We start from the raw sequence: 15668 nt of genomic DNA, 5'->3' as shown, positions 1-15668 counted from the left end.
TCCTACATTCCCGGCAATGTACTAAGAGCTAAATGATGTCATTTAATCCTCACATTTACTTTATGATCTAGGTAATTATATTATCCCTCTCTAACCGATGACAGAATTGAGAGATTAAGTAATTTTTTTAGAGGTCACAGTTGATAACATGACATATTTGAGCCCAGACCTATTTAACTCCAGAGCTCAAATGTTTAATCACCACTTCCCTGATTCATTGTGCAAAGGTGACCAGAAAACTTTCATCCAACCAGGGTTAAAGGCTCCCTTCCACACTCATTGAAACCCAAAGATTATTTCATCCACAAGTCTCTGAACATTCTTTGATTGTGGAATGTAAAACCCATGCTTTGCAGCAGATGTAAGCAAACTTTTTTGTATAGAGCCAGATAGGACATGTTTTAGGCTTTGCAAGTCATACAGTTGCAACTGCTCAATGTTGCCAGTGTAAAGAAAGCAGCCGCAGACTATATCTACAAAAATGGGCATGGCTGTGTTCCAATAAAACTTTATTTACAAAAACAGAGCTGGCTACAGTTTGCCAGCTCCTCCTCTGTCATGTTCTAGAGACTGGGCACCATTCAGAGTCAACAAGCACTCATGATTTCTTTCCCTTCACCTGTGTGCTTTTGCAGATGTCTGCCCAAGAGAAAGAGGACTGAGTTGGCAGCAAGAGGGATTAATATTAGCTCTATGAACTCAAATGTTTGAAATCCTGGGATGGCTTCCTGAAGAAGTCTAATATTCTGCTTTAGTGTGAGAATAACTATTAGAAAATATGGATCCTGTTGCTTATGTGTTTATTTTCTATTCACTGTTGCCAGGCAGTGTTGGTTACACACTGGAGGCAGAGAGATGAGATAGCCTCCAGAATGGTATTACAAACCTCAGTTCTCTATAATTATTCCAGTCACCTGATGATATAAGAAGTTATGAAAGAAAAAGAAAGAAAGAAAGAAAGAAAGAAAGAAAGAAAGAAAGAAGAAAGAAAGAAAGAAAGAAAGAAAGAAAGAAAGAAAGAAAGAAAGAAAGAGTTATTGTTCTCACCTGGAATGCATTGAGTAATGCAAAAATAACATGCCAAGCCAGATTCTGGTTGTCCACTATTGTTCCTATGCCAAAGCCCCAGGTGAGCCCCAGCAGAGGGGTCAGGATGAGGAGGCTCTTCCCCATGCGGACAATAGTGGCCTTGTTTTCCTGACCCGGTCTTTCTCCAACAGTGGGCCTCCAGAGCTTCGTGAGAACTACTAGCACCACAGCCAAATTCACAGCCACAATAGTCAGTGCGGGAACAGCAAAGGCCAGTAAGGGTTTGCTCCTATCAGACCAGTTAAGCCAACACGCATCTTTCCTTTTGTAGGCATTGCTAGGCTGGGTGACTGCAATCGTGATGACAGATATAATGAGAGGGCACCCATACCCCAGGCAGAACCCGACAGCCATCATCAAAGGCATGGCCATGTGATGGAACACAAGGAGGATCCGATAAGCCAGGAGGATGCCAAGCATGAGCATCCAAAAGAACAAGGAGAGGTAGAAAAAGTGCATAAAGAACACTGCAGCTATGCAGACTCCAGAAAGGTTTACGGTGGAACCTTCAGTGGCAGCAACAATAAACCAAACATCAGCAATCAGGAGGCACAGGGCTACATTCACCATGCAAATGTGACGTGTGTAGGAGGTTTGGTTTTTCTTGACCTGCTTCCAAAATAGAGCTTCAATGATTAGGCATAAGGTGAGACTTCCAATGGAGATGCCCAGTCCCACAAAGGTGATCCATTTCACCACGGGGATGATGGCAGGAGGGACAAAGGGTGACATCAGTATGGAGAAGGAGGTCAGGTGAGTACATCGGCACATCACCGTGTCTGCTGTTTCGTTCACTAGGTGGCAGCCCGCATTGTTCCACTGCAAACGACTGAAATCCCAAAACACACAATGAGGTTGGCTCAGATTTGACTCTATCTTGGAAAAAGTCAGGAAAATCTCATTTATGGAATAATTTTGGATAACCGTGGATATCATGGGCCCATTGACCTGAGCATTTCCATTTTGAGTAGTAGATAGAATATTCCCCAGGGTCAACGAGGCCATGCTGATAATTGTTTCTGGAAGAGACCACCGGAATTGGTCTGACCCAATCAACACATGGCCTTTGACAGGAATGGAGGCATTTGTGGGGAACAGTTCCGTCTGATAGTTGTAACCCATCTTAAGTTGGCTTGCAGACACCGGAATCCCTTTCCAGTCAATAAATTCCCGAGAAAAATTCAGAGGCAGAGCTGTTGGAGGTACGAGGCTACTGATGTTTTCTAGTGTCTTCAGAAACCTCGAGCTGGCTTGCTGTTCTTCCTGCAGTAACACGGTCCAGTTGGTTACTGATGCTGAACTGAGGATGTGGTCAGCTATACTGATGACATCCTGAAATACAAGGATGAAAGTCAGTTTGTATTTTGAATAAGCAGGTCAGAGGACTAGGAGGGGATAGTCGTCAGGATTAAGTATCACTATTGCCCAGAGAGTTAGCCCAGTTGACCACATCCAAACTCAGCGAAAATGAGTTTAGTGGCTCTGCACAGTGGAAACTTTGGGTAAAGAAACTTGGGTCAGTGGAATTGTGAAAGTTCCAGAGTGATCTCCCCAGAGCGTTTGTATGCACACTGGGATGCCAGCATGGCTGAGAAAGAATCCTGTGATGTGGGCTGCATCAGGGCCCATTTCCTTCCTCAGAGGTGACAAATATGGCCGCCTTCCTGCTCAGGCTGAGGCTGAAAGAGCAACACATTGGACATTGTTTTAAACTGCTTTCCAATGTTACAATTGTTTTGCTGACATCAGAAGTTCTAAATTCATGTCGTCCACATTCAAGTTTTAATTTGTGTGCATATGATAATTAATAGGAGAGACTATAAAGCAAAAGAAGAGAATATAAAGCAAAAATCCTTAAACACTGGACAAGTGACCTGGAAGCATGAAACCCTTGTGGGTTTTAAGGGTCCGTCTTAGTTTAAAAGCTTCCTTTACCAAACAAGTCCTTGAAAGGTGCTGCTTTCTCCAACAGGACCCTGTCTCTGGCCGATGGCTCTGGTTTGCAGGCATTCTGTCCCAGGCATCGACACTCTGAGTCTGACTCTAAATGAGCCCTCTGTGGCTTCTGGCCCCAAGTCCCATAGCATGCTTCTTTTACTGCCCCTTGGAACCTCTGCCTTCTTATGGTTTCTGTTTGCCTGCCCTGTTTGTGCCCTTCATATTTTTTTTTTTTAGACTTTCTGTGTCATTTTGTTTTAGTTGGTTTCTTGTAAACAACACATAGTCAGGCTTTAAAAAAAATTGAGTATTTTTTCTTTGATTCACGGAGTTTTAACTTACTTATATTTAATGTCTTCTCTGATATAATGTCACCTTATGTAGTTAAAGTATCATGGTGTGATCATGAATGCTATAATTCTACAATCCAATTTTGTAAAATATTATATACTTTACCATATAAAATGCATACATCCAAAATGTTTGGAAGGACATTTATTTAACAAATCTTTATTGAGTTCCTGTTTGTGCTACTTTTCATTTTCTAGGCACTGAGATGATACCTAAAATGCAAGCAGTGGCTATTCTAGGGTGACCAGATTACATATCTTTTTTTTTTTTTTTTTTTGCCTATTTGCAATTCTTAGTAAGCAAGTTTTATATGAATAAAATTTAAGCTAATTTTTAAATATCCCGACTAAATCATGAATTTCCCCATTTAAAAGAGGGATTTCTTAAAATATGCACTACTGAAGTCCGAGCTCTCAGCCACAGGAACGACAGGTGGAAAGACATTAAACAGCGGGCACCTGTCTCACGCAGTGTTATACTGTGTCATACAGCATGACATAGTGTCATACAGTGTCATACTGTGTCATACAGTGCAGATGCTCACCCCTTAAGCATGCCTAGACATAGGCTCCTCTTGCTTTGAATTCATATAATTGATCCCATGAGTTTTTTTTGTACATTGTGGAGAATGCAATAAGGCTCACACAATGACTGTTCCGTGATTCTGTTCTTTTTCATTAGTGCACCTTCAACTCAGGTTTTTGTCATTCCTCCTGAGACTGAGCCTCTAAAGTGAGTCCTATAAGCACAGGTAGACTTTACCTCCATTGTTGAATTGGACACCTTGAAATGGCTTGCCAGTGATAGGGACAAGACGCTGTCCAGAATTGACACTACTGAAGCCAAATTGCCAGCTGTGGTTGATGGGTTTTGCCGAATGACGACGGAAAGATTTCGCACCAAGGATGACACAGCTGTCTCGGTGGCATGGCCTGCCATCACACTGAGATTCTAGGAATAAAAATGGTTAAGTTTTATAGAACAATGAAAGGCTTGTGTTTCATATAAACTATGACCCTAATTATACAGAAACTGATATTCAGTGAGATTCAGTGACTTTTCAAACAGTACCCAGCTAGGAAGCGGAAAGGTAGGGTCTACTGGTACTAAATTCTGTTATGCTCTCTATACTATGCTGAGAAATCCTTGAAGATAGAGGGACATATGTGGAGATCTGACTACACTTTGTCTTGGGTTTGGAGTTTTGCTTCTTTCTTGAGGTTCCTCTCTACTTCCACTATACTGAGCTATCCTGGAAGGCAGCCAAAAAAGGATATTCCTTTCCCTTAAAAACAAGTCAACCCAGGAACAAGATCCCATCTGTTTTCCTTTTTGAGAGACAGAAAGAATGTGAGCATGAGTTGAGTGGGGGGGGGGGCACTGGGCAGAGAGAGAGGGAGAAAGAGAATTTTAAGCAGGCTCCACGCTCAGTGCAGAGCATGCTGGGGGCTTGATCTCAAGACCTTGAGATCATGGCCTGAGCTGAAATCAAGAGTTGGACACTTAACCAACTGTGCCATGCAGGCATCCCCTGACCATCTGTTTTCCTTTTTGCTTTTTCTCAGCTGATAGTAGTATTCTCTGCTCAAAGCAGAGAATTTGTACTCAAATACAAAGTAGTATTCTGTGCTCAAAGCACCTGGGATCTGCCTGCCCTCACACCCTGGATTGGACTAGTCCCAGCTATGGTCCATGTCCAGACTGAGGCAAAGAAAGCAAGAGCAAGGATAGACTCCAGAAGCCATCGAGTCTGACCTCTCCCCACCCAGTTTACAGATGAAAAACCTCAGAAAGGAAGCAGTAAACTTCTATAGTCCCTTGAGAAATACCATTCTGACTTCATCTGCGATAGTAGGGTCTCTAGCTGGAAGAGAAGTTCTGCTTAATATGGACATCTATTTGCAAAACAATATCTGTGAACTGGTCTTGGAGTACTTCTTTTCCATGACTTGAGTTCTAATTCCTCATCATTTGCTTCCATCTTTCTATTTACCTTTCCTTAAGAACTTGAACCCTCCTAAGAAAACATCATGTGGAGGTCACAGTCTTGGACTGGAAATCAAGTGACCATGTTTCTAATTTAACACTTTTGCTACCAGAGGGATCATTAACTGGTTAGTCTTTCACTTCTGTAATAATAGGTTGATAAGCCAGATGACCCTTAAGATCCACTGTCATTCTATCATTGCATATGGTTCATCTCTGGCTGCCCAGATTTCTAACATGTGTATATTTTTACTTGTACTGAGTTTGCAGCTTCTGACTCACACCTTTAGTTGGATCTTTGTTTCCCAGGCTTTCTGAACTTCTAAGACCAGCTTAGTTGCTGTTTTACCATCTATCATAGACCATTTTAAAATTGATTCATTACTCTGTAGCACCCTCCCAACTAGGACTATCACCTCTGACTTTTTCTAACTCTCTTGGCTTCCACCTAGACCCTGCCAATCATGCCAACACTGCCTATATTTACCAGGGTCTGATAACACTCCGACTTCTGTGCACTGACCAATGGAACAAATTAACATATTAACCTTCACCTAGCCATGCTCACTGAGGGATACCCACTGTGAAACTCAGCATGCAAGACAGAGATGCTTTACCTTCTTCAATTCTTCCAGCTGAGAGTGCACACACATCTCCCTGAGGACCTGCCACCCAGAGGGCTGGCATCTGACCGTAATGTTTCCAGTATAGCCACTGCTACAGGGAAGAGTAAACTCATCATTCCTGGACCCAAATCCAAAGACAATGCTGTTACACTGGGCTGGGAAAAAAATGGAAACCAAAAGGAAAAAGGTGTAAATAGCCTGGCACTCTATACAAAGCATATATCAGTGCATTCGAAGTCATACATTCAGAGACAAAACCCAGACAAAATTCAGGAGTAGAAATTTGTCCTTGATGCCCAGCTTCATCCTTATCAGTACTCTTTCTACTTTCTGATGCCCTCCCCATGGCCAGCCTCTTTCCCTCTAGGTGTTTGACCTGTGCCAAAAATCTTGCTTTTAATGGGCTATAAACTAGTAAACATCAGGTGAAAATAAGACAGGGATGATCACTCTCAGAAAAGAGTTTCATTCCATAAGGATGTGTTGGAAAATCAGAAAATCTTCAAGAAGCTATGGAACAAAGCAGTAATGATATGGTTATAAGATGGTGGTTGCCATTTTAGGATGACACATTCTGCTTTTTACCCTTTTTAAAAGCTTTTCACATTGTGGCGAGCCACTAGTTATTCTTGCAGCTGGCCCTTAGTAGTATATTCTTACCGTGATTGGGACCAGGAGAAGGAAACCCTGAATGGACGATCCTCCAGGGCTCTGATGTGTACTTGTTTTTCCCAGTACTGTGTCTTAAGTGCCTAGACACTTTGGCACTTAGTAAATATTGTTGAATAAATGTTGAAAGTGGCACATATGCAGGTATAAGAGGTTTAAGACTGAATGTAAAAAAGGAAAAGGAAAAAAATCTGAAGAAAAGTAGTGGGGTGTCATGTGTGAGTATGTATGTGTGCATGTTAAAGATCTAGATACATGCATTTTTTCTTTGGTTCTTTGAATTATGGTTTAGGAATATGTCACCCCCAGGGCTCTTTCAACATGTGTACTGGTGAACTATTGCTGAGTCATGTCCATTAGAGCCTAAAGAGAGGTAGTCTTCCCTTGGTGAGCTGGAGATCAGATCTCTGGTCAGCAAGGATCTGAAATAGGTGGCTGGATTTGAGTTTCATCATGGTGGGGGGAAGACAGCTGCCTGTGTCTACTAAAAGTCAGTCCTAGAACAATTCTGTATCAGAAACCTTTCCAGTCTACTTCCTGAAGAGACAAATGAGTTGCTACTTAGAGGACTCTCATAACCTAAGCCAGGGATGGGAATTCAGTATTACCTTTGGCAAATACTCTGAAGGAGCTGTCTTCTAGTGGGAACAGCTTGTGAAGGCCTTCCTTCACCTTCTTAGCCATCTGTTTAATGGCTGACAGCAGCTCAGATGTGCTGCTGGAACTCACAACTTCAAACCCAGCAAAGATTCTTCCATCTCTATAAGGACTATGTGGAAAGAAAAATGAGATTCATTTAGTCAGTCACTCAGGGCCTGCTGCATGTATGCACATCACTGGATCCATAGGAACACATCAAATAGATTTGGTCCCTGCCTTCATAGAGCTTACATTCTAGTAGAGAAGATAATACAAACAAGAAGCAAGTAACCACCATATATAAGTAATCATGCAATTGTATATAATATATATATAAATTTAGTTAAATGTTATGAGAGATAAATGCAGTGATAAGAATAGTAGGTGGAGATGAGTCCCACTTTATTTCTTTAAAATTTTTAAAAATATTTATTTATTTCTTTGAGAGAGAGCATGTCTGCATGACTGAGAGGAAGGGCAGAGGGAGAGAATCTCCAGCAGACTCCTTTCTGACACAGAGCCCAATGCGTGGCTCAATCTCACCACCATGAGATCATGACCCATGAGATCAGAACCTGAGCTGAAACCAAGGTCTGTTTAACCTACTGTGCCACACGGGTGCCTCAATGAGGCTCACATTAAAATAAAGCTGGCCAAAAAAGGCTTTTCTATGCAGAGGGTCTCTGAAGTTGAGGCCCAAACAATGAGAAGAAAAGTCCAGTGTTACAAAAAACATTGATGTAGGGTGCCAGCTTGTGTGAAGGTCCTGAGGCAGGAAAATGCTATGAGTTAGACAATTAGACAAATAGAAAGACTATCTGCCAGCTCAAGAACTGGAGTTGTTTCTCAATGCAGAAAGGCTTCAGTGTGGGTTTCAATTATCCTAGGGGGAATAAACTGAGTTCAATAAAACAAGTTATAAGACAAAATTGATTGATTAATTAATTTTAGCATAGCTAAGTTTCAATGAGCAAGAGAGAAATGGTAGGAGATGACTTTAGGTAAGTAGCCAGAAGCCATATTGGGTAGAGCCTTAGAGTTTGAATTTTATTTTTATTAAAAGGTTTCATTCTTTAGTAAAAGTCAGTGCCATGCTCAGAATGAGCCGCTGCATAGAATGAGCTGAAGGGAGGCAAGCAGGGAAACAGGAGGATCCATCAGGGGGCCAGTGTGTGTGGGGAGAAGTGGTCAGGTTGCACATGAAAACTGAGCCATGGGAATCGCGAAGGATACTAGGAATGGAGAAAGGATCCTGTCAAGAATGACTGTAAGGGATGGAAAAACAAATTGCAGTGTATTCATACAATGGAATAGCACTGGGAAATAAAAAGGAAGAAACCCTCCTCAAGGGCATTTGGGTGGCTCAGTCAGTAAGGTGTCAACTCTTGGTTTCAGCTCAGGTCAAAATCTCAGAGTTGTGAGATTGAGCCCCAAGACATACTCCAAGCTCAGCATGCAGTCTGCTTAAGACTCTCTCTCCCTCTCTCTCTAAAATAAATAAATAGATCTTAAAAAAAAAAAAAAGGAAGGACCCCTTGGAACTCAGAAAAACAAGGATGACTCTCAAAGACATTATGCTGACGGAAAGAAGCCAGACACACACAAAAACTACACATTGGGTGATTCCTTTTATATGAAGATCTGGAATAGACAAAACTAACCTACAATGATAGAAATAAGAGCAGTGGTGATTTCTGGTGGGAGGTAGGGGTGGGCATGGAATTGTCTGGAGGTACAAGGTAAATTCAGGGGGTGATGAAAATGTTCTGTCTCCTTAAAAGGTGGCTGGTACAAGCATTTGTCAATGCTTACGAAACTGTATACATAAGGCTTGAGCTCTCACTATGTAAATTATACCTCAATAAAAAATGATTACAAAGGATGACTTCAAATTTGGGTGTGTGCAACTGGAAGACTTGCGTCACTGTAACTGGGATGAACACAGCAGTGGGAGAAGTAGCTTAAAGGTTTTGAGGAGAAAAGTTGGAGGATCCCTGTTTTGGACACATTATGTTTGACATGACTACTAGAAAGTCCAATGGAGATGTTAATAGGCAGTTGGATATTTGGGTTTGGACTTCATGGGAAAGGTTAAGCTCAAGTAATACATTTAGAAACCATCAGCATAATGCATTGTGTTTTGAGGTCATGAAAACAAGTGAGATCATATATATTAAATCCTGCAATAATGCCATAAAGTAAACATTATATTGTCCCCCATTTTGTAGGTAAGGGAGCTAGAGTCCCAAAGAGAAGTTGGGTCAGGTAATTGTTAATTATTAACTGATGGATTAGAATCTCTCATGTTCCAAATATCAAATTCTTAATCACTACATTGAACTACACTCACAATGTTTGAATAAATCCAAACACTCTTTTATGTAGTGAGAGTCACAGTGTCTTTGCATTGATATGGCTCTCCTATCAACAAAACATTGTTTACAAAATATTTTCCTGCCTATGATTTCATTTGATTTAATCAAGTTAAATCATATTCCACAAGCTTTAACAGTCCCATTCACCAGAGAAGTAAACTGAGACATTAAGAGATTAAGATTTACTTTAAATCATATACATAGACAATAAGACCTAAATAATTGTATTTTATTGACTTATGCCTACTTTATGATTTTATCTACAAATTACAGGAGATAGCTTATAAAATATATGGAATGGAATATGTGTTAGAAATATAAATGGAAGGGCACCTGGGTGGCCCAGCGGTTGAGTGTCTGCCTTTGGCTCAGGTCATCATCCTGGGGTCCTGGGATCAAGTCCTGCATCACACTCCCCAGAGGTAGCCTGCTTCTCCCTCTGCCTATGTCTCTGCCTTTCTCTGTGTCTCTCATTAATAAATAAATTTTATAAAAAAGAAATAAATATAAATGGAAAACTAGGACCAAGGTAAAGAAAAATATGAATATTGAATACAAAAATTACTGTGATTGTTTCAAGTTTTTCTATGCATTCAGTAACTGCAGTCAGAAAAGAAAATATAATTTATTATATAGAACTTGGTATTAGAAAAAAAAAAAAAAAAAAAAAAAAAAAAGAACTTGGTATTAGAAAAAAGAAGCAGTATCTTTCCTAACATTGAATTTTAAAGAAAATTATACATATAGGCCTTTATGTAACAACATAAGAGAATTGGAAGGATAATATCTAGGACAGTATATTTAAAGCAATGCTGTTGAAAATTTCCTATAGCTATTCTTTAACTGTGAAAAATATATATTTTCAGAGTCAAGCTCTCTGACCTCTAAGCCCTTCCTCTATCAAGTAGACTATTAGTAGTAATCAATGTACACATGGCTAACTAACCAGTTGATTTTTGGAATGAAAGCATAAACAAAAGGACAATTTACTAAATATCTCTTTATTTGCTGTAGACAATACCTAGTCAGTTTTGAGCTATGCATAGGTGATATCTACACAAAAATGGTTTACCCAAGTATCCTCGCATGGCTCCCAATTATATAACTGTATCATACCCCTCTGTGCTTGTGAACAGAGAGAAATCATCCTTCTGCAACCTAAACCCTCATCTTTACCCCTCATCCTTCCCATACTTGCATACCATGATTTCCTGTTTCATCCCAAGTTCTGCAACAATGGGTTTGCAGTTCCAGTTCCTGAGCTACAGCTTGGAGAATGCCATTCAGTATTTAAGTTTCCTCTTCTGACTTTTAGAAGCATCACAGACTTTTGTCCGGTTTTAGTAAGAATCCTACTAGAAAGGCCGGCTCTTCCCTGTTTTCTGTCTAGATCATTTGGGAATGGCACTAGGCATTCTGCAGGATGGGTGCACAATTCTGGGGATGTCCGTTTTTAAAGATTTATCTATTTATTTTAGAGAGAGAGAAATATAGAGAGAGCAGGTGAAAGGAGAAGGGCAGAGGGAGAGAGAGAGAATCTCAAGCAGGCTCCCTGCTGAGCTCAGATTCCCAACACAGGGCTCCATCTTATGACCCTGAGATCATGACCTGAACTGAAAACAAGAGGTGGGAGTTCAGCGAACTAAGCTACCCAGGCACCCCTCTGGGGATGTCCTTCTAAGGCCATTGTGAGTACTTACCGAAATTGGGTGACACGAACTGACTCAAAATCTTGAATTCTTTTGAATGCCTCCTTAAGCTTACAAAGAGAAAAAAGGGCAATATGTTGATCTTTGACCCCATACAAGAAAGATATTTAAGAAAAAAAACTCATGCAGATAATAAGTAAACCAATAGAACCATTGAGCAAAGGAAAGAGATACTACAGGAGGCAGTTGCATATTATACAAATAGAGTTCAAATGACAGTTGAGAATTGTACACACACACACACATCCACACACACACACATCATTTATTTTTGAGTTTGCTAGTAAAGATTGGAGAACCAATTGCTTAGAAAATAGGGGATTGGGTGCTAGATGATACAAATTTATCCAAAATCTGTTTTCTCCTTCACAAAAATAAGCCATAAATCTCCATATGCATTTAAACTGACTCTATCTGGCAAGTAATTGTGTATGTCTTCAGTGAAAATGACATCTGAACCATCATCCTAAGCAGACAGACACTGATTCACTTTTTGGTGACTTCATTACATAGTCCAGAATTTTGCTCAGTAATTCTGTTTAGAAGCGAGGCTTCTTTATGGAATGAATCCCAAATGCTGACAATTGAGCCTGGAGCATGAAATTTTCTTTTGACAAATATAAAACAGAAAATAATCAAGAAGACTTGGTAGACTATGACTCACATAAATGAGCAAAAATGAACACAAGAGAAATGGAAAGAAGTCAATTGTTAAAAATCTCCCAGAAAGAAAACATTCAACATACGTCAGTTGTGGGCAAAGCGATTAACTGCTCTGTAATAACTCATTGAACATGAATAATTAAGAATATGTATTAAATAAACACGCTGAATTGAAAACATCTGAACTTATGTTTAGCCAACAATTTCTTATGTAGTAAGTAGAAAGCGCTTACTTGAATTTCAATTCCAGTCGCATATTTGGAGTATGAAGGAGAAGATGAATTCAAAAGGTCTTTGGTAAATCTTTCATTAATTTTGAAAGTGCCCCAAACCTCTATGGGAAATAAAAAGAGGTTTATAGATATAAAAATCACTCAGTGGAATTTATTGCAGCATAAAATTACAGAAGTACATTTGAAGCCCATCTACTCAACAGCAGCATTTCAATTTCTTCTTGTAATGTAATGAATGTTCACCTAAAATAATATGGGAAGCAGACACAAAACTAGACTTTTCAGTTGTGGATTTGAAATATAACGAGAAGGTGCTGGTGATCAAGATAACCTTACAAATACGTAAATGTGTGGCCACTCATGTGTGGTTACAAAAGGCAGTCAGTTAACACTAAAATGTGTGTCCATCTAGGCATTGAGCTGAAACATTCTGCCTATGAAAAATTTTTTAAGAAGAAAAAACTATAAGACACTACTTGCTGACTCTCCCATTGCTTTTCTGTGCTGGGGCAGGTTGTTGTTCATTTTCATATGGACAAACTCTGTTTATCCTTCACTTAGGACCTAGTCAAATGTACCTCCTCTGCAAGGCCTCCCCAGATCCCCCAAACGCAAATTCTTTCGCTCCTCTAAACTCCTACTCCTTTACAACCTCTTGTACCAACATATCTGTGAGCATTTCTCACGTTTATATAAACACACTCCACTTTGGAAAGAGCCTTGTGAGTATAATCCCTGTCTGATCCATCTCTGTATCTCTTCAAGATGCATCAGACATAGACCACCTTTCAAAAAGTAGGCTTTCATTCAAATTTATTGAAGAAATTACATTGTCTTCTTTCTTGGATTACAGCCTCACCTCCCCAACTGGGCTGCTAATTCATAGAGAGAGAGAAATGTTTCATTGTATCCTCCCAGAATTCACCTCAGATCTGGGTATAAATATGGCGTTTCATAAATATGTGTGGCCATCATGAATTGGCATGGTCCTGGGAAGGGGAGCCAAGAATGCCCAGGAATGCTAGGTTTTTTTGGGTTCTCCCTCTCTTTGCACAGCTCTACCAAAATCCAGAGCTTCAGGAGAACTGGAGTAGTCTCTGAGGAGACTTTCCAAAGTCCTTCAAGCCCTGGAGGCCACATCATTTGGCTCACTTCATCATCTACTGAACATAACCCTAAGGCAACAAAGGTCCCCCAGCTTCCACTGGTTTCCTAGGCTAGACTTTTAACTTCTGTTTTGTTTTGGTAATGCATTCAATACATATATTTGTTGGCCACCTAGAACATGTATTTCAGTATAACCATTATGTGTTCTTCCCTACTCTCACACCTCTAGACTTCCCTTTTCTGGAAATTGATGTTGGCAAAAGAAATGAAAAGAAGGCAGGAAAAAAATTTTGTGTACTCAAGCAGTTCTCCTACTTGGGATTCCTGTGAATTCCCCTCAATCTCAATAAAATCATTGAAATGCAGAGCTGAGCTGGATGACCATGAGGTTAAAGTGATGCCCAAACATCAACTCTCATTTCCCTTTTTTCTACACTTATAAAGCTCTCTCTCTGTCCAGCTAAGCCTAGTGGGTTATGTTGTCATGGCCCTTTGACAATCCTGCAAACCATAGCTCTGCTCATGGAGACTAAGAGTTAACACATGGGCAAGAAACTAGAGTTCCCTCTCTGTGCAGGTTGGGTGGGAGGGGCCCCAGCCCAGAACTCTCCTCCTGGCACCCTTATGTGCTTACTTGTTCTCTCACAGAAATTGGTGCTCTGACTGAGGTTGTTGACATGACAGTGACAGCTCTGGAGTGCTCCAGCTGTGTGAAGGTAGCATTTCTGGGGATCAAGGCATGAGGGAGGAAACCAGGTGTAGCCGTCCTCACAGGCACACTGCAAACTCCCATTCTGGTTGCCACAGTCTGCACAAAAAACAGAGCTTGGTTGCATGAGATCTGGTTTATAAACTGACCAGTCCTGAGCTCTCACCCTTAGACTTAGAATCTGAACCAAGTGTTTCTCACCAAGAGCTAGAAGGGTGAAAGTAGGATGGTAATATGTTTAAGGTAAATATATGTCCAATTCAATAGATTCTCAGCCTGATAACAGACACCTAACAAAAACACAAAATCAAGTGGCTGGGCCTGACATCCAAAAGAAGGATGGATGCCCACGGATGCCCTGAAGATAGCCCTTAGAATGGGAAAGAGAAGCAGAAGAGAGGGTGTCAACCTGACAGCTATTTAAGAATTCTAAAAAGTTCTTTACCACCATTTTGCTGGAGGTTCCTCCTACCCACCCAGCACCATTCTCAGGTGATGCTAAACATCAAGAGAGTTTTTTCTTCTTGAGAGTCATGGTGAAAAATTCCATCAGCCAATTCTGTGTGCTCATTCCCTACTGACTGACCTAAAACACCTATCAACAGGTATTCCTTTATAATTGGCCAAAAAATTGGGACAAAGTCACCAGACATTTTTGGGGAAATATGCATTATGATATTTGATATGGAATGATTCTCAAACTTTGTGATATTATGATAGGGAATGATTCCCAGACTTTGTCATGTGTCAGAATCACCTAGAGAGTCTCATTCCAAAGTTTCTGATTCAGTAAGTCTGGGACAGGGCCAAGGATTTACATTTTCATTAAGCTCTCTGATACTGGTTCCGCTGCTAATCTGGGCACCACACTTTGAGAACTACTGCTTTAGGCAAATCATTTAATGTCTCTGAGACCCAGCATTGTGATCATTAGTGCTATCAATTACTTCTTGCTCTTTTCCAGGCACATAGTAGGATTACATATCCTGGCCCCCTGAGGTTGAATGGGGCCACAAGACCAGTATTTGCCAATAAGTTGTAAGCAGAATTAATATGTGTCACTTCTGAGTTAGAGGATTCAACTGCCAATGAGTGTTCTTTTTGGCTCCAACTGAGTACATCTGAGATAGTGTCTGATTCATTAGCCTGAATTCCCAAGTGACCACACAAACACAACCCTGCTGCCAGCCTGCAATAAAGAGGTAGCATGAAGAGGAAATAAAATGTCTTCTTTCAAACCACAGATAATGTGGGGTTGATTGTCTCCATAGCATAACCTAACCTGACCCGACTGCTACCCACCTTCCCCCTTCCATTCCCAGTCCCAAGAGGGCAGATTTACGTGTAGTGGCTTTTGCTCTAATAATCTTCACTGGAGCATGTAACCATAATGATGGAGGCTTCAAAAGCTTCAGAAAATTCTTCAGGTCTCTCTTCTCCTTGGAATCTCTATAGGACACCTGAAGCAGTAGCTCATACTCCCGGACTGGGCCTAAAGAGAGGAAGATAGTCAGGAGCTTTCTTTTTCAATCTGAGAGAGAAATATTGCCAAGGAAGCCACCAGAAAGCAATTG

At 40.6% G+C, this 15668-nt stretch overlaps 1 protein-coding gene across 11 annotated transcripts in view; it reads right to left on the bottom strand.

Moving 5' to 3' along the window:
• Positions 1-15668, bottom strand: part of ADGRF1 (adhesion G protein-coupled receptor F1) — a 90713-nt gene that overhangs the window by 18340 nt on the left and 56705 nt on the right. For all 11 annotated transcript variants that reach the window (XR_013383421.1, XR_013383422.1, XR_013383423.1 and 8 more), the window contains 8 exons: positions 15437-15586; positions 14020-14193; positions 12279-12379; positions 11374-11432; positions 7268-7428; positions 5982-6145; positions 4141-4329; positions 1048-2421 (listed from right to left, as the gene is read on the bottom strand). Coding sequence is in view for 3 of the 11 variants with exons in the window: in XM_077903750.1 (XP_077759876.1) it covers positions 1048-2421; positions 4141-4329; positions 5982-6145; positions 7268-7428; positions 11374-11432; positions 12279-12379; positions 14020-14193; positions 15437-15586 (2372 nt within the window). In the remaining 8 variants the exon portion in view is untranslated. The remainder of the gene's footprint in view (positions 1-1047; positions 2422-4140; positions 4330-5981; positions 6146-7267; positions 7429-11373; positions 11433-12278; positions 12380-14019; positions 14194-15436; positions 15587-15668) is intronic.

Source organism: Canis aureus, chromosome 7, assembly GCF_053574225.1.
Source record: "Canis aureus isolate CA01 chromosome 7, VMU_Caureus_v.1.0, whole genome shotgun sequence".
In the NCBI taxonomy this organism is placed as follows: domain Eukaryota; kingdom Metazoa; phylum Chordata; class Mammalia; order Carnivora; family Canidae; genus Canis; species Canis aureus.
This window is presented reverse-complemented; position numbering and strand designations above follow the sequence as displayed.